We start from the raw sequence: 22,287 nt of genomic DNA, 5'->3' as shown, positions 1-22,287 counted from the left end.
AAGGAAGAGTGGAATTGTAGTTCCCTGCATTCGCCAGCAGAACCCTTTCATCGTTGCTTAACATTGCAGGATGCTCAGATTCCCTAATGGAAAGTGGAATCTGAGTTTTGGGGATCTCTAGGAGTATCTGGTTTTAGTTTATGAATTCCAAGTGTTAATAACCTATAATAACCCACTTAGTTGTTCACAAGTAGCCCCTAGTCTTATGTAATAGTGAAAGTCTATGAAATGGGGCATCATTTACTCACAAAGATCAAAGAAAGATCTCCAATTTTTGAGTCAGTTCAAGGCCTACTCTTTGCAACTGGCTACTGTGTAGGACTAACGAGAACCTACGTTGGGCTGAGTATATACAGCTTCATGGTCCCACATCACCTCAAATCAGGGAAGAGGGCAGCCCCCCATGGTTTAGTGGTTGCTTTCTCTTTTCCCAGGCAGGGGCTTTTGGAGCCCCAAGTGTCACGACTTACATTGGTTAGAGAGAAGGTGCTGTAAAAACTTCAGTCGTTCCTTAGACCAAAGTTGAAGAGTCTCTGAATCTTAGGATAAGAGGTCACTTCAAGTGAATCTACCTTAAATGAAGACAAAAATTCCATCAACAGTGAGACAGGGCCTGGGGGAAGGGGCATTGATTGTCTTTAAAAAGAAACTGAAAAGTATGCAAAATGAAGAGCCAAACTGTGTACCAATTCTTCAATTGAATAAATTGTGTAGTTTTTTCTGACAAATTTATATGGAAGCACAATCTGGCATTCTGTAAACTCATTCAGAGCATGCTTACAAAGAGGGTCATTTTGGCAACAATGTTTAAGGGCTAAGGGTCTCTCTTGATCCTTTGGTAAACAGGTCAATCTCTCTTGAAGGGCCTCTTCCCTTTGTTAATTGCCTGTCTTTGGGTATTAACCAGCCTAACTTTGCTAGACCCTTATTTGGCAGTGGAGTTGTGTGTCAAACAGTTCTCTATAGCTTTCACTGACTTCATGAAAGTTTCTATATTTTTGCATTGATTTTTTAAATTTCACTCGCCAGTTTATTACACTGTACATTTATCGTCAGATAATAGCAACCTCCCTCAGAGAAAGGACACTTTGCCTAGATAGGCTGGGGAAGGTTGGGGGAGGAGTGATCAGTGTTTGAGCAGGGATTAAATTTGTAAGTGATCAATTGGTGAATATTTGGGTGTTGAGATATCTTCGCTGCCCTTTGCAACTTGAACCTTCAGGACTCAGATAAACAACACGGATAACAATAATCCCTGTAGAAGTAAAAGTAATATATCTTAAGTGCGTATGGCAATTTACATTTCTGAAGTATTTTCCTGTAGATTTCCATTTGACTCCTAAGGTAGGCAGGGAAGATGTAGGAAGCTGTGGCTCAGAGAGATTACGGGTCTCCAGGTGCCCATTAGGGATGAATCTTAGGCATGAGATTCAGTCAATTAGGCAAATGCATTTCTGTTGGAACCAGGAGGGGTGAGATGCAACGTAGGGTCCTCTTTGAGCCTTCTCACTGGGCTGAAGTCAGCCCTCGAAAGGCAGAAGGAAAAGGATCCTTAGGCTGCACTTGTTTATTTTCTAGACCTCATAAACCACCTCTGCCTTCTAGGGTGACGTGTGGCGACGTGTGTGTAGGGAGATTTCCGGAGGGGAGCAGGCACGCCTTCCTCTGCATGTGACTCGTTCCCTGCGAGCCCAGTTACTGATTAATCGGCGGGTCAAACACTCGGATCCCCTGGCAGCTGCCCTGCCATAGCGTGAGCAGGTGGAGGTCAAAGTGTGAGGCGGGGTGATGTGTTGGCTTGAAAGAGGTTTATCTGGAGGGACATGCACTTAGAGGACCCTTGTTCGCCATAGCTGTACCCTGAAGCCTTTCATTGAAAAGTAATTTAGCTGGGCCAGAAAAGTACTTCCTTTATGAGCAGTGGGGCCTGTGAAACCCTGAATCTGTGGGGAACCTGAAATAATAGTGATCTGTGGTCCCCAGAATGCTCCCGAAGGGGCCCTGGTGTTCTGGAGGGAAGGGTGTGATTTTCTGGAGGTCCTTCGTGTCTGGTCTAAGCTGCAGTGGAGGTGGCGGGCGTGTCGGGGGGGTGGACGATTCTGTCTCTTCCGCTGCACGTGGAAGGGGAGTTGCTAAGTCTGGAAGGCAGCTGCTAAACTCAGGTTCCTTTCCACTTTGTCCTTGCATGTCTCAGGAGGGGCCATTTAGAACCAGGTGACTTTGTAGAACCTCTCTCTTTCCAAAACACTTGCCATGGAGTCTCGATGTGCCACATTTTCACCAGTCCTTTGGCAGACCCCGAGGCGGGACGAGGGGACAGCTAGGAGGTAGGGTAGCTGCTGCTTCTCTTCTCCAAGAGGCAGGTCCTGTCTGGGTGAGATGGGGCAGTCCCCTGCCAGGGCCCTTGCTGCGCTGCCAGACTGCAGCCCGTGGCCGCGCAGTCTCGGGCCAGCAGCTAGCCTTCCCGGCCAGCATGGCGGTGACGCTCTAAGCCGCACAACCCAGGGGTGCAGCCTCCTCTAGGATGCCACCCTGGCAGAGGTGACCCTCCAAGGAGAAGCGAGGGAATTTTCAAACTTCCTTCTAGCTCGGTTTCTCTTGTTTTTGTCCTTTAGAAAACATCATTGAATTACATGCATGTGACACATTTGAGCTCATCAAGCAGATTTAAGAGCAGAATTTTGAGTAGGAAGGGGAACACTTGAACTCACCCACAGAGTAAGTTCACCTGACCCTTGAGTGGATCAGAGCTGACCTCAGCCAATCAGGATATGGCCTGTTGTCACCTCATAGCCATCTCATCAGGCAGGCCCAGGGCCCTCAGTGTCAGGCTTTCCCCGTGGTGGTGGCTGGTCTGACTTGGGGAGCGGCAGGAAGAGGTGTGTGTCATGAATGTGACATGTGCAGGATGTACGTTTAGTGACATTAAAGACTGACAGAGAAATTCCCTTATAGAAATAAATGAGGCTGGGCACGGAGGCTCACACCTATAATCCCAACAATTTGGGAGGCTGAGGTGGGAGGATCTCTTGAGGCCAGGAGTTCGAGACCAACCTGAGCAGCATAGTGAGACACCCCCCCCCATCTCTATAAAAAAAGATTTTAAAAATTAGCCAGGAGTGGCCTGTAGTCCCAGCTACTCAGGAGGCTCAGGCAGAAAGATTGCTTGAGCCCAAGAGTTTGAAGTTGCAGTGAGTGATGATTTTATCACTGACTGTACTCTAGCCAGTACCTTGTCTCAAAAAAACAAAAACAAAAACAAAAAAACAGTGAGGCATGGTGGCATGTGCCTGTAGACCTGGCTACTCACAGGGATGAGGCAGGAGCATTGCTTGAGCCCAGGAGTCTGAGGTCACAGTGAATTATGATGACATCACTACACTCCAGCCCGGGCAACAGAGCAAGACCCTGTCTCAAAAAGGAAGGAAGGAAAGGAAAGGAATCCTAGTTTTCTAATTCTTGGTCTCACCTTTTCTAAATACCTACTCCGTGTCTGGAAATGATTATTTGGCCAGGCATGGTGGCTCATGCCTGTAATCCTAGCTCTCTGGGAGGCCGAGGCGGGCGGATTGCTCGAGGTCAGGAGTTCGAAACCAGCCTGAGCAAAAGCGAGACTCCATCTCTACTATAAATAGAAAGAAATTAATTGGCCAAATAATATATAGAGAAAAAATTAGCCGGGCATGGTGGCGCATGCCTGTAGTCCCAGCCACTTGGGAGGCTGAGGCAGGAGGATCGCTTGAGCCCAGGAGTTTGAGGTTGCTGTGAGCTAGGCTGACGCCACGGCACTCATTCTAGCCTAGGCAACAAACAAAGTGAGACTCTGTCTCAAAAAAAAAAAAAGAATGTCCTAGACTAGATGTGACTAGATGCCAGGGGTCCAGAGAGAACCCGCTGGGCGTAAGGGAGAGGGGGATGGCATGATAGGGCAAAAGACCTAGGAGAGGTGTGAACTTGGTGTACAGCCAGGCAGCCAGCGTGTCTGGGAGCCGAGTTTGCAGGCAGCCTCCTGGCTTTGAGCCTGGCAAGTAGCCAAGGTCCTGTGGCCCTCAGGAGGGCTCTCTCAGAATGTTCCAGATGCAGGATGTGGCACCTGCCAAAGGAGCTGGGAAGGAGCTTGGTGCCAGAAAATTCTCATTTTAATTAATATGAATCAGGACTCACTGAGGGCATTCCATTAGGACAGATGTCAAAAGTGTATGACATTCAGCAAGGGAAGGATCACATGGTTGGTTAAAATTAGGCAGGTTCTCCTCCCCTTTTTGTATCATAATAATTACATATGAACATAGTTGACAAAAATTTCAGTAGTTAAAAGGAATGCGCAAAAAAATTTCATTTCCCTTTCACCCTACTCCCTCTATAAATACCATTAACAATTTTTTGTGTGGTTTTACAGAAATATTCTATCCATGCACACACATAAATTGTTATGTTTTTATTTGCCACATAAACGAATCATGTGATACAGACTGCTTGGCAACTTACTGGCTTTTTTGTTTAATACACATATTTTATGTTTCTTTCCCTATAAACAATGTAGGTTGACTTCATTCTTTTTAACAACTATCCCTATTAATGTGTTTTCCTATTACATCAATACTACAATGAGCATCCTTGCACAATCATTTTGCATATACGTGCAAATAAATTTGTAATATAAAGTCCAGTCCTGGATTTGGAATTTCTGGATCAAAATAGTACACATTTTGTATTTTAATGGATATTATCAAAGTGTCCTCTAACATGATTGTACCAATTTAAACTTCTTCCAAAAACGTGTCAGAATGCCTGTTTCTCTACACTCTCACCAGTTCCATGTATTATTTTAATTGTTGCCAATGGGTGAAAAAAGTTGCTCCTTGTTTAAATTTTTATTTATATGAAGTATAAGGGAGGTTCAATGTCTTTTTTTATGGTATAAATTTTTCTTTTTTTCAAGCCCTTTTTAAAGCATAGTCAATGTCCTTTCATACACTTCTAAGTTATTTCCATGTTTTGGTAAACTGCCTTTTCATGTCCTTTGTCTACTTTTCTATTGGATAGTTGGTCTTTATCTTACTGATTTATAGTCATTTCTTAGATATAAAGGGTTTTAGCTCACTTTTCATCAACGGTATTGCTATTTTCTCCTACTTTTTATTTGTCTTTTGACTTGTTTAATACTTTTTCTTTATACAAAACGTTTAAATTTTCCCTAAAAGATATTAGTCTTGCCATTCTTAGAAAGATAAGATTCTCCCCTACTTTAAGTTTTTATACATAAAAACAAAAATATTTTGGAATCCTGCTAATAATTATATGCTTAATGTTTTTTCTTATTGCTTGGTTGTTTGGTTTTGCTTAAATGTTTTACTTCCCTGAAATTTTTTTGGTGTAAGGAACAAGATAGAGATTATTTTGGGTTTGTTATTTTTCCAAATGATTAACTGGTTGTCCCAGTAGATTTATAGAATCTCTCTCTTCCCACTAAAAAAACACCTTTATCACATATCATCCATTTACATATGTATTTAGGTCTGTTTTTGGACTCTGTTCTCTACCAATGAAGTCACTACTTTTTTTTAGGTTTTAGCCATTAATTGTTTTCTTCCTTCCATTCCAATTCCAGCCAAGTTTCTCTTCCATTAGAGAAAGCAAAGAGCAGGACAAGAGATGGGGGATCATTCCGAAGCAGGCTGCTGGCCTTGGCACATAGTCAAGTCTCACTTTCAGAGGCCAAGGCTGCCCAGCTTGCCCTGGGTCCTGAGGTCATGTGGCCAGAGCAGGTAGGGAAATGCTCCAGGGAAACCCATGCAGGTGGCAGGCCCCAGTCAGCAAGCCCAGTCGCTGAGTCCGAGCAGTCATGCAATGGCAGCGATGGCAGCTAGGGAAGGCAGGGATGGGGAGGTGGCAGCAGCCTTGCTCTTGGAAGTTGGCATTCAGGTGGGTCCTGCTCACCTTTCCTGCTCTGTGTTCACAAACTGTGGTTGGCTGGAGGCAGGGCCTGTGGGTCAAGTTCCACTTGTGCGTGGATGGCCAGGCTAGTGGAAATCACTCACAGATATGTCATTAAAGAAGGAGTGGGAATTAGTCAAAGTTCTTGATAAAAAAAAAAAGGAGTGGGAAAATTAAAAAAGAGCATGTGAATGGTTGTATGCAGCAATCACATTTCCAGTGACGATATATTAGTCTCCTAGAGCTGCTAAAACAACAGAAATTTATTCTCTCAATGTCCTAGAGGCTAGACAGCTGACATCAAAATATCAGCAGAGTTGGTTCCTTCAGAGGCTCTGGTGGAGAATTTGTTCCAGGCCTCTCTCCTGTCTCCCAGTGGGGCTGCCATCCTTGGAGTCCCTTGGCTTGCAGAGATAGCCCCCCAATCTCTCCCTCCATTGTCACCAGTTGTCTTCCCTGTGTCTGTGTGTCTATGTCTCCAAATTTCCCTCTGATGAAGGCACCAATCATATTAAAGTTAGAGGCCACCGTAATCCAGTCTGACTTCATCTTAACTTGATTACATCAAAGACCCTATTTCCAAATACAATCACATTCACAAGTTCTGGGTGGACATGAATTTGGGGTGGAGCAGGGGCCCTATTTCTCCTAATACAAATGTCATTAAACAACTTCAGCTTGTCAAACAACCTGGATGGAAGTGACTGTGAATGATCCCTGGAGAACTGTGTTATATTTCAGAAAAATTATGTTAATGGTGACAGAGATTCCAGTGTTGAAGACTTCTCTACAAAGTCTGATGCTCCACTGGAGTGAAAAAATGACATGTAACTAAAGAATTAATTAGCATAGGTGATGGAACAAAAGGAGAGAGTCTCGGGCCACTCTTCAAACCTCAAAAAGCGGACCCCAGAAATCTGTACTTTTAACAAGTTCTCTGTGTGACCCAGGAGCATCATAAAGTTTGCCACCCGCTGCCTCAGAAGGTGAAGGGCAGAAGAAAAATGGAGGCAGGGAGAGTGGAGACCCTGGATGTGGCTTGGTGGGCAGCTCTCGTGGGCTTATTAAAGAATCAGTGTCCTCAAGCTCCCAGCGTGGGACTTGGCACACAGCGGTTGTATCATGGACATCGACTGGGTAGCTCACCTTGTTGGCCTTTGAATGAGAGGAGGAAAGGTGGGATTTGGAGCCCAGAGATTGTGCCCTCACCCTGGCTCTGCATTGTACTGACTTTGTGGCTTTGAGCGAGTCGTTTAACCCCGCCCCCTGGAGGCGTGGCTTCCTTGTGCCCTGCCTCCCCTGCAAGATGGCGGTGGCTACGGTGAGATCACGTGAGCGTCGTACACCAGGACACGTGGATCACACCGAAACCGCAGGGCGAGGAGTCCCTTCAGCTGCAGCTCCTGCTAAGGAGGGCGTCGATTTCTGCTGGGTGGTGAAGAGTGGATAGTTTGGGACCCTGAATTGCTGTGTGTTCGGACCCTCCTGGGCAAGACCGTCTACTCCCAGAGGAGCTGGAGAATGGTGACATTCTGGCCTCTCAGAGCTGCCCTTTCCCTGCCCCTCCCCCCTGCCCAGGACCTGCGGGGTCTGCACTGACCCGGCCCCATCCTGTCTTCACCGGGACAGGTGCAGCACGGGATCTGGGACACTCGCCCTGGGCAGGGAAGGACAGGCTCCAAAGACGAGGCCAGCAAAGGCCCCGGGTATCCCGGGGACTCACAGGGCTGCCTACGCTTCCCACCATTCCTTCCTCTAGGCAGCCACAAACATAGTGATGTCTCCTCCATGCTAGGCACTGTACTTGGTGCAGGGGACAAAGAGACAAGTGGCTGCTGTACCCATGGGGTTTACTTCGGCAGAGGGAGACAGACATAATAATTATAGATGGCAGCAAGTGCTACAACAGAATAAAATTATTCCATATATATATGTGTATGTGTATATATATATATATTCTGCTTTATTTTATATATATATATATATATATGCAGAATAACAGACTAGATCATATATTTGAGGCCAGGGAACTGTGACAGAATGGCTGCAGCCTCTGAATGTGGTGGTCTGAAGAGCTGATATCTGGTGGACGAAAAGAAGCTGTCTGTCATAAGAAGAACTGAGTAGGCCGGGCGTGGTGGCTCACGCCTGTAATCCTAGCACTTTGGGAGGCCGAGGAGGGCGGATTGCTCAAGGTCAGGAGTTCGAAACCAGCCTGAGTGAGACCCCATCTCTACCAAAAATAGAAATAAATTAATTGACCAACTAAAAATATATATACAAAAAATTAGCTGGGCCTGGTGGCGCATGCCTGTAGTCCCAGCTACTCGGGAGGCTGAGGCAGTAGGATCGCTGAGCCCCGGGGTTTGAGGTTGCTGTGAGCCAGGCTGACGCCATGGCACTCACTCTAGCCTGGGCAACAAAGTGAGACTCTGTCTCAAAAAAAAAAAAAAAAAGAAGAACTGAGTAACAAACATTCCAGGCTGAGGGAACAGCATGTGCAAAGGCCCTGAGGCATGACAGGGCTCATGAGACATGGTCAGGGATTTCGATGATTCTGAGAACAGTGAGAAGCCTTAAAACCAGAGGGTTTTAAGCAGAAGACTGACAAAGTTGGTCCACGTTTTCTCAGGTAGCTCCAGCTATAGAGGGGGAGATTGAGGGGCGCCAAGAGTAGAAGCAGGAAGAGAGCGAAGAGGCTATCACTGCTGTCCAGGTGACAGAGGGGGACAGGCTGGACTGAGTGACCATGAAGATGGAGAGAGTTTGAAACGGTCTTGGACACAGAACCACTAGAACGTGCTGACAGATCACACATCAGCGGTGAGAGAGGGAGAAGTTGAGGATGACGCCGAGGTTTTGGCACAAGCACCTGGGTGGTTTGATGTATGGAAATGATTAATACTGGGATGGGGCCCAAGTTTGGGACAGGGCAATAGTTCATTGGGCTGGCTGGGCGCGGTGGTTCACGCCTAGCACTCTGGGAGGCTGAGGCAGATGGATTGCTCAAGGTCAGGAGTTCGAAACCAGCCTGAGCAAGAGCAAGATCCCATCTCTACTAAAAATAGAAAGAAATTAATTGGCCAACTAAAAATATATAGAGAAAATTAGCCGGGCATGGTGGCGCATGCCTATAGTCCCAGCTACTCAGGAGGCTGAGGCAGGAGGATTGCTTGAGCCCAGGAGTTTGAGGTTGCTGTGAGCTAGGCTGATGCCACGGCACTCTAGCCCGGGCAACAGAGTGAGACTCTGTCTCAAAAAAAAAAAAAAAAAAAGTTTGTTGGGGTCATATTAGGTTTGATATGCCAAAGAAAATACCCAAGTAGAGATTTCAAATAGTAGTTGAATATATGAGTCCAGAGCTGTGCGGTCCAATATGGCAGCCACTAGCCACAGGTGGTTGAGTTAATTGACTTAAATTAATTAAAATCAAATAAAAAATGCAGTTCCTCAGTCACACGCACCACATTTCTAGTGTTCAGCAGACGTGAGTGGTGAGTGGCTACTCAGTTGGACAGCACAGATACAGAACGTTTCCATCGTTGGAGAAAGTCTGTTGGGCGTTGGGCAGTTGGTCCTAGAGCCACAAGCATTTCTCTCAGGGATAATGGTCCCTAGGCTGGTGCTTCTGCTCTAGGAAGCTGACGTCCCCGCACTGTTCACAAATGGCTCCTTTTTGCCTCTCTACACTAGACATGTTGTCAGTGACGCTCCTCACCTGTGGCTATGTCAGGTAGGCGCTGCCCACCCAGAAGGACACCCTGTCCTTGGGTCATTCAAGAAAGTTGTCCCCTGGGACCGAAGCATCATCATAGTGACAGGTATAAAACATGGAATATAGGCTGGGGGCGGTGGCTCACGCCTATAATCCTAGCACTCTGGGAGGCCTAGGCGGGAGGATGGCTCAAGGTCAGGAATTCGAAACCAGCCTGAGCAAGAGCAAGACCCTGTCTCCACCAAAAATAGAAAGAAATTAATTGGCCAACTAAAAATATATAGAAAAAAATTAACTGAGCATGGTGGTGCATGCCTGTAGTCCCAGCTACTCGGGAGGCTGAGGCAGGAGGATTGCTCGAGCCCAGGAGTTTGAGGTTGCTGTGAGCTAGGCGGACGCCACGGCACTCTACCCTGGACAAGAAAGTGAGACTGTGTCTCAAAAACATAAAACATGGAATATAGGCTATAGTTCACCAGGAGTTACTGGTCATCATGAGTTCTAGGACTCCGTGTGTAGACTTTGCTAATTTAAGAAACATGCAGTGGGTTTGGAAGTTGTCAGATTAAAAGAAAGTAGGAAAGAGGGCATAGACTCGAGTCCAACAGACTTGTGTTCTAGAACTAACCATGCCACCTGAGACAAGTCAGCCGGCCTCTCTTACCTCCTCAGCTGTAGAGGGGAGGAGATGGTTTGACTCAGTAAAGAGAAATAGTAGGTGGTAGGCAAGTTGTTTATTGTTTGGGTTTGTTTTTTGTTTGTTTGTTTTACAAAACAGCTCCGTGACTATAATAATTTGCCATTTTGCAAACAATGGCAAGAACAATTATTTTTCCCTCTTAAACTACTAGATTACAGAAGACAAATTTAGGAATAGTGCTCCTGGAATAGTGGTATATGAGGTGATTTATAAACTAGTGGTCTTGTTTAGCCTTTTGAAAGTATCAAAAAAAAAAATGGTATCATGAGGATAATCCTTACAGGTGGGAGTGTTACATGGTAGATGTGAAAATGGTTTTATTGTACACATTGGGTCATCGAGGAGATGATATATTTTAGGTGCCTGGAGTGCGTTTTCCTCATGGATGGCTCATCCTGTGAGCCGGAGCTCAGGTCCCTCGCATCGTAGACCACAGCTCGAGGCAGGATTTCGTAAGGAAAGACCCAGAAGGGAGCCGAGCCAGGTCATGCCCACCCCATGCTCTCAGGAGAAAAGTTGTCCCAGAGGAAAGAGGGGCCACATGATCGCACACTGTCAGCGACAGGATTTGGTGTGGAATCAAGTTAGTGAGGTGGCCTTGGGAGCTGTAACTTAGCATTTTCGAACCATCGGCCCCCTTCTCTGATGTCCTGGGTTGCCCAGGTATGCCGGCTTCTGCTTCCTGTGGCAAGGTTGCTGGTGATGACCTCAGAGGGGGCTCGTTTTGTGAGTAGAAGCAATGCCGGGTTCTTGGAGAACCGAGTCAAGGAGCCAGGGGCCAGGACTGTCATCTTGTCCTTCTCCCCACACGTGAGCAGGACAGGTTGGTCAGCCTTCAGGCACAAGTTCCCTCCCTGTTTCCTTTTTTTCCTTTCTTCTTCCTACTACAAGTAGTGGGATGGTCGCCTGCAGAGCCCATCGCCTTGCAGTGATGAGGGGGAGGAGTGGGTGTGCTTTGGGGGTTCCCTGGGGTGTCAGGTGTGGTTTCTCAGGCCCCCAGTAGGGTGTCCAGAGCTCACCTGGCTGGACCTGGCTTCCCCTTGGACCTGGCAAGGCAGAGGGCAGCTTGTTGGGTCTGGAGCCGGCAGATCCTGCCGCCTTCATTTTAGCAGAAAGCTTTTGGGCCCCGAAGCACCCAGCTCCCGGGGGACCGCGGAGGTGGGTTTGTTAATGAAAAAGGCTGATCCCCAAAGAAGACTCTAGGTGCAGATGGGTCGCCCCAGCACCATCCTCTTCCTCTCAGCCTGCCCCTTCCCACCTGCCGGCTGATGCTGGCCGGGCCACTGAGGCACCTGGAGCCCCCGCCGCCCCCTGGGCCTCTGTGGGGAGGGGGCAGCTGGACACAGGGCCCGGGGCACCATCTCATTTCAGAAAAAGGGTTTTCAGGCGCAACCCAGGCTGTGGGATAAAAAGCCATCTGTCCGTCCCTCGGTGCCCAGCCCCGCTTTCCCGAACAACATTCCTTTATGCCTTGCCCCGCCCCCGCGGCCCCCTGCCACACACTGCCGCCTTTCAGCGACTCTGTGGCGACTTGTTTGTTTGCGCTGCGCTGCGGAGCGCAGACTTTCCCTTGTTCTGCTCTGTTCTCTCCCCCAGGCGCCCTCCAAGCAAACCCTCTGCAGGGCAGACAGGGGCTGGGCCCTGGAGGGGCCTGGGGGCTGCGGCAGAGACCAGGCCAGGGACTGGGGACCCCCAGGGAGTCCCCCAGGAGAGAGGGGATGTGCGCGGAGCATCTCCCCAGGGACAGCACTGGGGGGGGGAAGCTCCTTTCGGCCCTCCCAGGGACCACTTGAGAGATCTTGAATGAGCGGTTTGGTGTCTCTGTGCCTCGGTTTTCCTGTCCGTGGAATGGCTCCGGCCAGCCTCGATCCCAGTGAGTCGCTGCCGCCGCATGTGCCCTGTGGTGAGGGCACTGGCCCTGGAGGTGGCACGGCTGTCCCTGCTGCCACCGGTGAGGGTGGGGAGGTGCAGAGTAGAACAAGGTTTGTGCTAAAGAGGGCAGCAGCCTGCATGTGGCCCCCCACACAGCATTCCCATGGCTGGAGAACTGGGGGGTGACTTCCCAGGCCCTAAAGAAGGGGAACAAGGGCCCCCCCTGGCTGCTAGAGGGGAAACAGTGGGCTGGGAGGGGATGTCCTTGGATGCCCCCTCCCAGAGCCCTCTGCGTGGCCTGCCCATAGGGGCGGGGTAGGGAGGAGGTGAAGAATGGGAGACGCTGGTCTCTGCCGCAGCCTGGGTCTAGGGCGAGACACCCCCACTCCTGGCTCCGTAGCTCCTTGGGTGCCAACCTGGCGGGTCTCTCCGGGTTCAATTCCCTCTCCTCGTGTGGCCCTGTCCTGACCCCAGGTGAAGCTGCTCCAGGCCTTCTGTTAGCTTCCTAGGGCTGCCATAAGGACTGCCACCAACGGTGTGGTTCAACCCACCGAAACATACCATCTCACAGTTCCGGAGGCTGCAAGTCCAAGATGGGCAGGGTTGGTTCCTTCTCAGGACATTGAGGGCCAACCTGTTCCGTGCCTTGTCCTGAGCTTCTGGTGGTTTTCTGGCAGTCCTTGGCTTGTAGCTGCATCGCGCCTGTCTCTGCCTTCGTCTTCACAACGCGTTCTCCCCATGTGCCTGTCTGTGTCCAAATTTCCCCTTTGCATAAGGGCATCAGTCACGTTGGATTAGGACCCACCCTAATGACGTCATCATAGCTAATTATATCTGTAACAGCCCCATTTCCAGATAAGGCCACATTCAGAAGTACTGGGGGTTAGGATCTCAACACATGAATTTGGGGAAGGGGGATGAACATGATTCAACCTGTGACAGGCCTCCACACTGGGAAGTGACACCCTGGAGGTGACATCCTCGGTGCATGGCTTGAGTCTCTGCTCTGATTCTTTTGCCCTTGCGAATTTTGTCTCCTTTCCAGACACGAGGGGAAGAGAACCAGTAGACATCAGTGCCCACCACCCACTTCTGCTCCTTGCTACCCAGACAGGAGGAAGGAAGAGGCCCAGGGTCACCCTTCCTTGGAGCTTGCCAGGGCTCTTGTTCCTGTGATGCCAGCCTGTCACCCAGCCCACCCAGGGCCTTGGCACAGCTGGCCCTGTGGGCCTACCCCATGTGGGTGCAGCCTGAGATCCCTGTCTGAATTCCATGCTCTGGGAATTGTGGGGAGAACAAAATCCCTGCTCGGGTCAGCCCCTGCCACGCTTCTCTGCGTCCCACGGAGCAGGAAGGAGGCTGGTGGCTCATCTAGAGGTTTCAAACTGGCCCACCAAGGATGGGCTAGTGTTTATATTCAGACATGTTGGTTTGACCCACATCGTTTGTTTTAAATGCATGTCAAATTAAAATATCTGGAGATTTCACATAAAAATCTAATTTCCCAGCTTTTTTTAGAAATCAGAAGAACACTGAGCCCCATGCTCCCAGGATGTGGACCCAATAGGTCATGTGGTCTTGTAACAGGGCACGGCCCTTCCATTTCACTGTGGCCCACTCCGTTCCCTGTAGCCTCCCTGGTGTCAAGGCCAGTGGCAGTGGCATCAATACTGCCCTTGTTGCATTTCTTTTTTCTCTGTATCAATACTTCTGGCCAAAGGGTGCCTCATGGTTTTGCTTGATTTTCGTTTCTATAGTGCTCATATTGTAAGAAAAATTTAAGTTGAGCATCTTTGTGGAACTGAGAATGTTCATAAATGTTTAACATGCAAACAAAATAGGTGTGTGTTATGAATCACACCTGCCTGCTTCACTTGGTGGCATCACTGTCCCGATCCCTGAGCACAGAGCAAGAAGTGCGGGTGCCCTTGCCAGAGAGAAGCAACTTCTTGTTCCAAGAGAAAGGTCTGAGGTCACACACAGTGTGACCAGGAGCCTGATCTAGCTCTATGTCCCTAGTCTAGAGTTGAGTCTGTATTGTCTAGACTAGAACTAGGTGCCAGCCCTGAATTCTTCTCCTGCTCCAGGTGACCCTCGTGGCCTCACGGAGAGACAGGCAAGGTTGGGGAACCTGGGGACGGTACCCCTGGGGACGGCTGGGGAGGGTTCCTAGGTGTTGTGTATGTTAGGGTCTGACCTTAATGAGAGAGAGCTGGGCAGGGATGTCAGCAGGCCTGTGTCCATGAGCTGTGGCTCGGGCGGACCGGAGAGGAAACAGCACCCATTAGCGTGGTGCTGGGAGAAGCGAGGTTTGCAGCTCCGCCTTGCTGGCTCTTCTCCCACTCAGCCTCAGACTGTGGTGGGAAGGCACTAAGAGGGTCGAATGGTGCCTGCCTCCCTACCCCATCTCCTTGGAGGAACAGCCCATCCTTCCCTCTCCAAGCAGACACAGGCTGTGGAAGGCCTTGGGTAGCTCTTTTTCTGATACTCTCTTGCACACTAGTGGATCATTCCAGAAGTACCGTGTGCGAGCCCGTGCCGGGTACTGGGAACCAAGGGGTAAGCAAGACAGGCAGGGTTCCTGCCCCACGGTGCGCACATTCTAGACTGTGAGACACCAACAGGGAAATGCAGTGTAAGGACAGCGACTCGCCCCGCATCTGACCACAAACGTGCTTCTGGCTGTGTCTCCTGCCCTCCTTCCCAAGGTAGAGAGGCTGAGGAGGGCCGGGACGAGGACTTCTTGCCCCAGGACAGTCTTGCGCCCCTCAGGTTGGCCTCCTGAGAAAGCTGTCACCTGACACAGGTGGGCTGGACACACCCCATCAAGCCACACTCCCCAACCCTGTCCCGATCGTTCCTGCAAAGGCCAGTTATGAGTCTGACTGCGGAATTATTCACTTCCTCTACCAAATACTGAAACACGTTCAGGCCAAAGGCATTGCCTAGAACAATTTCCAAATACTTGCAGAAAAGCAAACGTGTGCTCTTCACTTTGGGTTTGGGATACTTTCACTTTGGGATACTTTGGGTTTTTAAAGCTCCCTTTGGCTTGCTTCCAAGATCAGGAGAGTCTTTAAATAATGCATCGTGGAAGTTTCCAAGAAAGTTTTTTAAAAGCCATCAAAAGTTGGGATTGTACCCGAGTTCCCAGGAGTGACCTTTACACACCTCTGATTCATGGATGGTGTTTGCCTGAGGAATTCAAGGGTGAGCCTGGCTCAACTATTAAGTAAACACTGGGCCGTGGGAGTCCGGAAAATATGGCCCAGATCAGCTTGGGTGGCGTGAGGTGCAGCCACTCTTGGGCAAGGCTCAGTTCCTGGAGTCCGAGGAGTGGAAGTGGAAGCCGCCTTTGGGAGGCTCTTTGTCTCAGCCGCACCTGGGGAAGGTTTGTAGACCTGGCATCTCACTAGACTGGAGAAAATTAGTTAGTGAAAGATGCCCTGGAGGCCACATCCCTGTCCCTGAGAGCGTTCCTGCTACTGGTGACACCCACGTGACATTGGCACTGGCTCTCCTTGGAGTCTCCTCCCGTGTGGGAGGTGTGTCCAATCCTGTGGTAAGAACCTGGGCTTCTGCTAGGGAGGGGTGTGGTGCCCACGAGGTCACCCAGAAAACACCTTGCTTATATGGCCAGTGCAGGGCTTAATTGTCAGACACCTATAACACATGACGTTGCTCCCTGGTGGCTCCAGGGCAGCTGAACTGGGAGGAGAAGGACAGGAAGAGACCGCGCCCACTGCCTTCCCCTCTGTCCCTCTTTTCCTCGTCCTCCTATGCAGGACATCCCCTGCCAGAGTCGCTGACCTGCTCCGTGCTGGGGATGCCAGCCCAAGCCAGGCTCTGGGCACCAGCCACGCCCTTCCTCCTGGCAGTGGCTCTTCCCTCCTTTCACTCCAAATAGTTCCAATGGAATGAAAAAGCCTTAAAAGTGCTGTTTCCATTTACAAAACTAGATTCTTGTCATTTTTGAAGTAGATGACAAGAGCCAGTACATAGTGAGCATTTGATCTTCTTCCTGTGACAGATAGATCATACAGCGCCCCCATCAACCAGCTTCAGCCAAGAAACCGATTGTGTGCAGTTAATGCTCACTAAATAAAATTTTATGCCATAATTTTTCTGCATTAATAAATATTTTTCAAATAGAACCTTTTTTGAAGATGTCAGTATAAAGTTGCCCACTGCCCTCTCCTGAGAAGATCTGCCTTTTATTCTGAAAACATGCATTTCCTATATATCTGGTATTGAAATTTCCTCTTGTGTATGAAATGTTGCTGATAGTCAATATTAAAAATATTTCTATTTGGCAAAGCAAAATGCTGGCAATCTCATATCAGTCGTAAGTACTTTTACTTCTGTTCATGCCTGTCCAATGTACTGAGCCAAAGGGCACTGAGAATCTGTGGTTTAGATTGTTGGCATTTTGATCCTTTTATCTGGGCATGGTCTTTTTTTTTTTTTTGAGACAGAGTCTCGCTTTGTTGCCCAGGCTAGAGTGAGTGTCCTGGCGTCAGCCTAGCTCACAGCAACCTCAAACTCCTGGGCTCAAGCAATCCTTCTGCCTCAGCCTCCCAAGTAGCTGGGACTACAGGCATGCGCCACCATGCCCGGCTAGTTTTTTCTATATATATTAGTTGGCCAATTAATTTCTTTCTATTTATAGTAGAGACGGAGTCTCACTCTTGCTCAGGCTGATTTCAAACCCCTGACCTTGAGCCTCCCAGAGTGCTGGGATTACAGGCATGAGCCACTGCGCCTGGCCTGGGCACAGTCTTATCCAGCTCGGAGTGGCATTCCAAGATGGCATGTTGGGTGTCATGGGCCACCTCTCTCAGGCTGAGAGCCGTGTTTCCCCACTGTGTGCTGGTGCTTGGCACTTGTGCCCACCTCATTCATTTCACATTTCCAAGGAGCACAAACTCTGCAGAGCCTCAGAGCCTCAGCCCCCAGCAGCCAGGCCCACCACATGGTGGGAGTCTCAGGGGCTTTGGCTGCTCCACAAAGATCCAGCATTGAAACGTGGCCTACTGGGGAAATGTGGGTGGGCCGTCTAGTATTTGCAAGAGCCCATCAAGGTGCCAGGAGAAACTGGAAATAGTAACCCACAAGGTCCTTGCCCTGCTGGAATCTATAAAACCATTGGACAAAAAAGATAATGACCCCAAAATTTGAAAACTATAAGAGGCAAAAAATGATAAATACCAACTGAGCAGAAATCATATATGGGGTCTATGATTTTTTTTTTTAATTCTTTTTTTTTTTTTTTCTGAGACAGTCTCACTTTGTTGCCCAGGCTAGAGTGAGTGCCGTGGTGTCAGCCTAGCTCACAGCAAAACCTCAAACTCTAGGGCTCAAGCAATCCTGCTGCCTCAGCTTCCCAAGTAGCTGGGACTAGAGGCATGCGACACCATGCCCAGCTAATTTTTTCTATATATATTAGTTGGCCAATTAATTACTTTCTATTTATAGAAAGTAATTAGTAGTATAGAAAGTAATTTATAGTAGAGACGGGTTCTCGCTCTTGCTCAGGCTGCTTTTGAACTCCTGACTTCGAGCAATCCTCCCGTCTTGGCCTCCCGGAGTGCTAGGATTACAGGCGTGAGCCACCACGCCCAGCCTGATTTTTTTTTAAAAGTTGGAAAATGAGCAGATCACTTCTGGCTATAAGGTTAACTGGAGAGGACCTTCAGCTTGGGGTTCCTGTCCCTAGAAACCCCCCTTCACGACCTCATTTCTCAGGCTATCCCTGCTCTGCGCTGCCTACTGCTCTCCTGTTCTTCCCTACTTTGGGTGTCCCAGGCTTCATCACACATCTTGTGACACTCCAGTAAACAGGCCTGCAGGTCCAGGTCACCTTCTTGGCCATCCCAGCCCTGCACACCATGCCAACTGCAGTAGTCTACGTGGCCATAGGCTAAGTGAATGATCTGCTTCGTGTGGTGGCTTAAAGGACTTACAGTTTCTTAGTTCCCATGAACAGAAATTTGATGCCCCACGGGAGGCCAGCACAAGCCCTGCTGGGCTCTGCGCTGGTCCCATCACACCTTGCCTTGGAAGAGGAAAATGTGTCCCAAGAGGGTCCTGGGGAAAAGCATTGTATTTGGAGTATTGGTTGTCCCCAAATGTTTATAGGCCTGTCAGGTGAAAGAGAAGGGGCCCATGCAGCCCTAGAGGGGAGGCACCAGCAGTGACACCCAGGCACTAGCCACTGAGTGTAGGGAGACTTTTCTGAGGACCACAGACTCAAGTCGGGTAGATGAGTGCTTCGCATCCAGTGCTAAGAGGTGATGACATAGACACCTTCTGTTCCACTTCCGGTGGTTGTTTAGGTGAAAAACAGATCTGTGTCTGCCACTGTGGGATGTCTGAAAAGCGTATAACAGACAAAACATTAAGTGTTAATATATATATGATAACTGCTTCCCTGCTAAGATGATCCGATCTCTTTGTTTTGCTGGGAGAGGCAGATGGGGTTGCAGTGAGTGGGATTTGAGGTGCAGAAAAGGGGTAAATCACCCTGCTTAAAGGAAGGACTTGGGGTGACCAGGAGAAAATAACTGTCCAGGAGAGGGGGGCTTGGTAGCTCTGTGACTGGGGGCCATCTGGGTATTTTGAGGGTAAAACAGAATTGCAAGGAAGAAAATTATTGAGCTACTGACATGGGAAGAGGGAAGACATTTATATTGGATATTTAGGGAATTTCAGTGTATGATATGCTATAAAATCCACTCTTCTTTGTTTTCAAGAGAGCATGAGATGCTTTAAAAAAAATTCAGGTATTATCTTGGTGACACTAAACTAAATAGACCAAGATAAGACCACAAAAGCCCACTTTTATTAGGGTTACATGTGAGTTTTCCTAGAAAATGCCAACATGGTCACTGTCACCATCAGATTCTCTTGGGATCATTTGGAAACAAAAATGTAAGAATCGTGACGATAGCCTCTCAGCCTCTTGCCAGTACCCAGCTTCTGAGGGCCACTCCACGCCCACCAACACCGTAGTTTCCTTTAATCACCAAGAGTTGGGAAAGGCAGGCGCCTTCCCACCCTTCCTACGTGCCAGCCTGCTGTCGCTGGCCTCGCCCCGAGTGATGTCACAGCTAGCTGGGGCCCTGTGATTTTCCCAGCACATTCCATTTCCTTCTGACTTTACCTCTCTGCTAATTCGATTTAACCTTGAACCCACTTGGCCACTCCCCTGCCAATTCCACCCCACGTGTGGCTGCTGACATGGGACAGCTGGAGGAACAGGCTCCCTCGTTTCCTGCTGCCTTTCTTGTGGGCTTGGGCACCTGGAAGCCCACCTGTGAATCCACGGCTCTATTGAATAGCCAGGGAGGCAGGACAGTCACCGGGCATGGCACAGTGAGCCCCTCCAGGTGCCCTGGGTGCTACCCTATGACTCCCTTTGCCTGACACCTGCCAGGGACCTGGAAGAGGGCTGGCAGGGACCCCCTTCCTAGAGCACCCCACCAACCGCTTTCATTAACCTGCAGTCTGTGAACCAGCTTGCTTTCTCTCCCCATCTTCCTGCTCATTTTGGTTTTGTAGACATATTTTCAAGGGAGAAGTAAAGTACAGAGAATAGTAACACCCACACCAGTGTCTCTCTGCCTTCGACAGTACTCAGTGTCCTTGATTTCACCCACACTGCCCCACCATGGGGCTCTTGCTTCTCCTGGCTGTGTGTCAGTGCAGCCCACGGGGCAGCTTGGGGCTCTGTCCTCTGCCCTCACCGGCTGTAAGTGACATCCTGTGTCTTTTGTTTGCAGGGTTTGACGGAGAGTGAGGCTGTAGCCACTGAGGAACCGCAGAAGACAGACCCTGCCATTGAACCAAGGCTCAAAGAGGTGGATTGGGACAAGGTACCTGGCACAGGATGGAGCGGGCTGGTGGCTTGGGGCAGCCAGGGATGAGGGGAGGGTGCGTGGAGCCAAAGGCCATGGTGTGCCTTGGGAAGATGAGGACAGGGAGGCAGGTGCCACAGCTCATAAGCAGAACCTGGCGGGGGCCAACCCAGGCAGAGGTCGTGGAGGTGTCTCATTGATGGAACATTCAGGAAAATAGCCCATGAGGTGTGTGCACAGAACCAGACACCAAACACACCCGGAGAAGAAGAGGTCTCCCACCAGGACCCCTGAAGCTGAGAAAGGGACAATGACAGGGTTCAGACCCAGAAATGCCCAGTTTGGCCAATGTTCAAGGTGTAGCTGCCCCGGGCACCTGAGATCACTGGAAGAGTCGCTGGCCAGGGCAGGACATGGATGCCTGCTAAGTCCAGGTAGGGGCAGGGCTAGTCTGGGTCACAGGACTGTCCCAAAGTCATGGAACAGATACACATTTGCACATCCAGAAATGCCCACCCTGTGTGCTCTCTGCCTGCACTGGGCACCGGAGACACAGAAATAAACAGGACACCCTACACACCCCCAGGAGCTCACAACCTGGTGGAGAGGAATGTAACTCCCTCCCCTGCAAACAGTTATCACAGCAGGAGGCAACGCGGGAAGCATGCCCAAGGAACATGAGTGGCCAGAAGAGACCAGGTGGGACACTCCACAAGCCTGATGCTTGCTGGTCCTCTTTGGCCCTGACCGTAGGAACTCAGAAATGACACCTGTCATATAAGATTGCCCCCACCTCTGGGAGAACTTTGGGTATTTAACTACAGAGGCTGGAAGAAGTCATTCTGTGCCCCGTGCCCTCCAGAGAGGCATGTAACTAAGAGGGACATGGAAGTCCAGGCAGAGGAAAGCCTGCCTGGCCACATGGTGAGCCTCCCTGCTGGCTCACAGGACAAGGGCTTCCCAGCCTCCACCCCTGGCTTGGCCACAGTTGGGCGTAAATGGTGCCCAGGCCAGGGAACAGGACTTGGAGGGGAGGGGTCTTAGCACAAAGGACAGATTTCTTTGGAAGTCGGGGGAGGAGGGGATTTGGCTCTGCATTTGGGCAGGACGGAAGAGGAACCAGCTGCTTGAGTGGGTCAGGGACCCCAGGAGCTGGGGGTCCCTGACCCCCAGCAGAGTCCTTGGAGCAGCGACCTGTGAGCTTGACTTAGGGCTTGAATGTTGGAAAGAAAATGCTCTAAAGAGACCTGACTTGGGCTGGATAAATGTGGCAGCTGCCAGGGTAGGATGGCGAGAAAGAACTGTCCCAGAGGGGAGGAGCTGAGTTTTGAGCTGGCCCAGCACCGCCAGGCCCCTGGGGAGGGCTCCTCCCAGCATCACTGAATGAGCGAGGGGAGGGTCAACCCAAGTGGCTCCGCCCTCACCTGTGCTGGCACTGAGGCCACATCCAAGGGGAAGAGGGTCTTGGCGCCTGCCCCAGGGCCTGCTCCCTGCTTGGCCGCTGTCCTGGCAGCTGACACCTGACTCACCTTCCCCGCCTTTCCTCTCTTTCACACAGATGTTCTCTCTTCCTCCCCTTCCTCCTGTGTCCCTAAGAGAGGGCTGGTCCGGGAGGTGTGTGAAGACCCACCCTGCGGGGAGCCCCCCAGCCTCCTGGGTCCTGCTAGGGAGCCAGGTTTCCCAGACCCCAAAGAGTGAATGATGCTTTGGCCGGGCGCAGTGGCTCACGCCTGTAATCCTAGCACTCTGGGAGGCTGAGGCAGGTGGATTGATCAAGGTCAGGTGTTCGAAACCAGCCTGAGCAAGAGCGAGATCCGTCTCTACTAAAAATAGAAAGAAATTAATTGGCCAACTAATATAGAAAAAATTAGTCGGGCATGCCTGTAGTCCCAGCTACTCAAGAGGCTGAGGCAGGAGCATCGCTTGAGCCCAGGAGATTGAGGTTGCTGTGAGCTAGGCTGACGCCACGGCACTCACTCTAGCCTGGGCAACAAAGTGAGACTCTGTCTCAAAAAAAAAAAAAAAAAAAATGAATGATGCTTCGCTTTTTTTCTTTTCCTTTCTCTCTACTTTCCAAAAAAAGAGTCCCATTCCTGTCTCATTCTCCGCATGGCCAATCCCCAGCCCCTTTGAGGGAGCAGAGAGATGGGGGGAGCCCGTGGTGCTTGTCTAAGTGGAGCCTCGCCAGGGGTTTGGGGGGTCCATTG

The 22,287-nt window shown here is 49.9% G+C and overlaps 1 protein-coding gene across 2 annotated transcripts in view; it reads left to right on the top strand.

The window, feature by feature from the left end:
- Positions 1 to 22,287, top strand: part of FA2H (fatty acid 2-hydroxylase) — a 49,676-nt gene that overhangs the window by 8,259 nt on the left and 19,130 nt on the right. For both annotated transcript variants that reach the window (XM_012772483.3, XM_075995796.1), the window contains exon 2: positions 20,006 to 20,098. In XM_012772483.3, coding sequence (XP_012627937.2) covers positions 20,006 to 20,098 — 93 coding nt within the window. The remainder of the gene's footprint in view (positions 1 to 20,005; positions 20,099 to 22,287) is intronic.

This window comes from Microcebus murinus, chromosome 20 (genome assembly GCF_040939455.1).
Source record: "Microcebus murinus isolate Inina chromosome 20, M.murinus_Inina_mat1.0, whole genome shotgun sequence".
Taxonomy (NCBI): domain Eukaryota; kingdom Metazoa; phylum Chordata; class Mammalia; order Primates; family Cheirogaleidae; genus Microcebus; species Microcebus murinus.
This window is presented reverse-complemented; position numbering and strand designations above follow the sequence as displayed.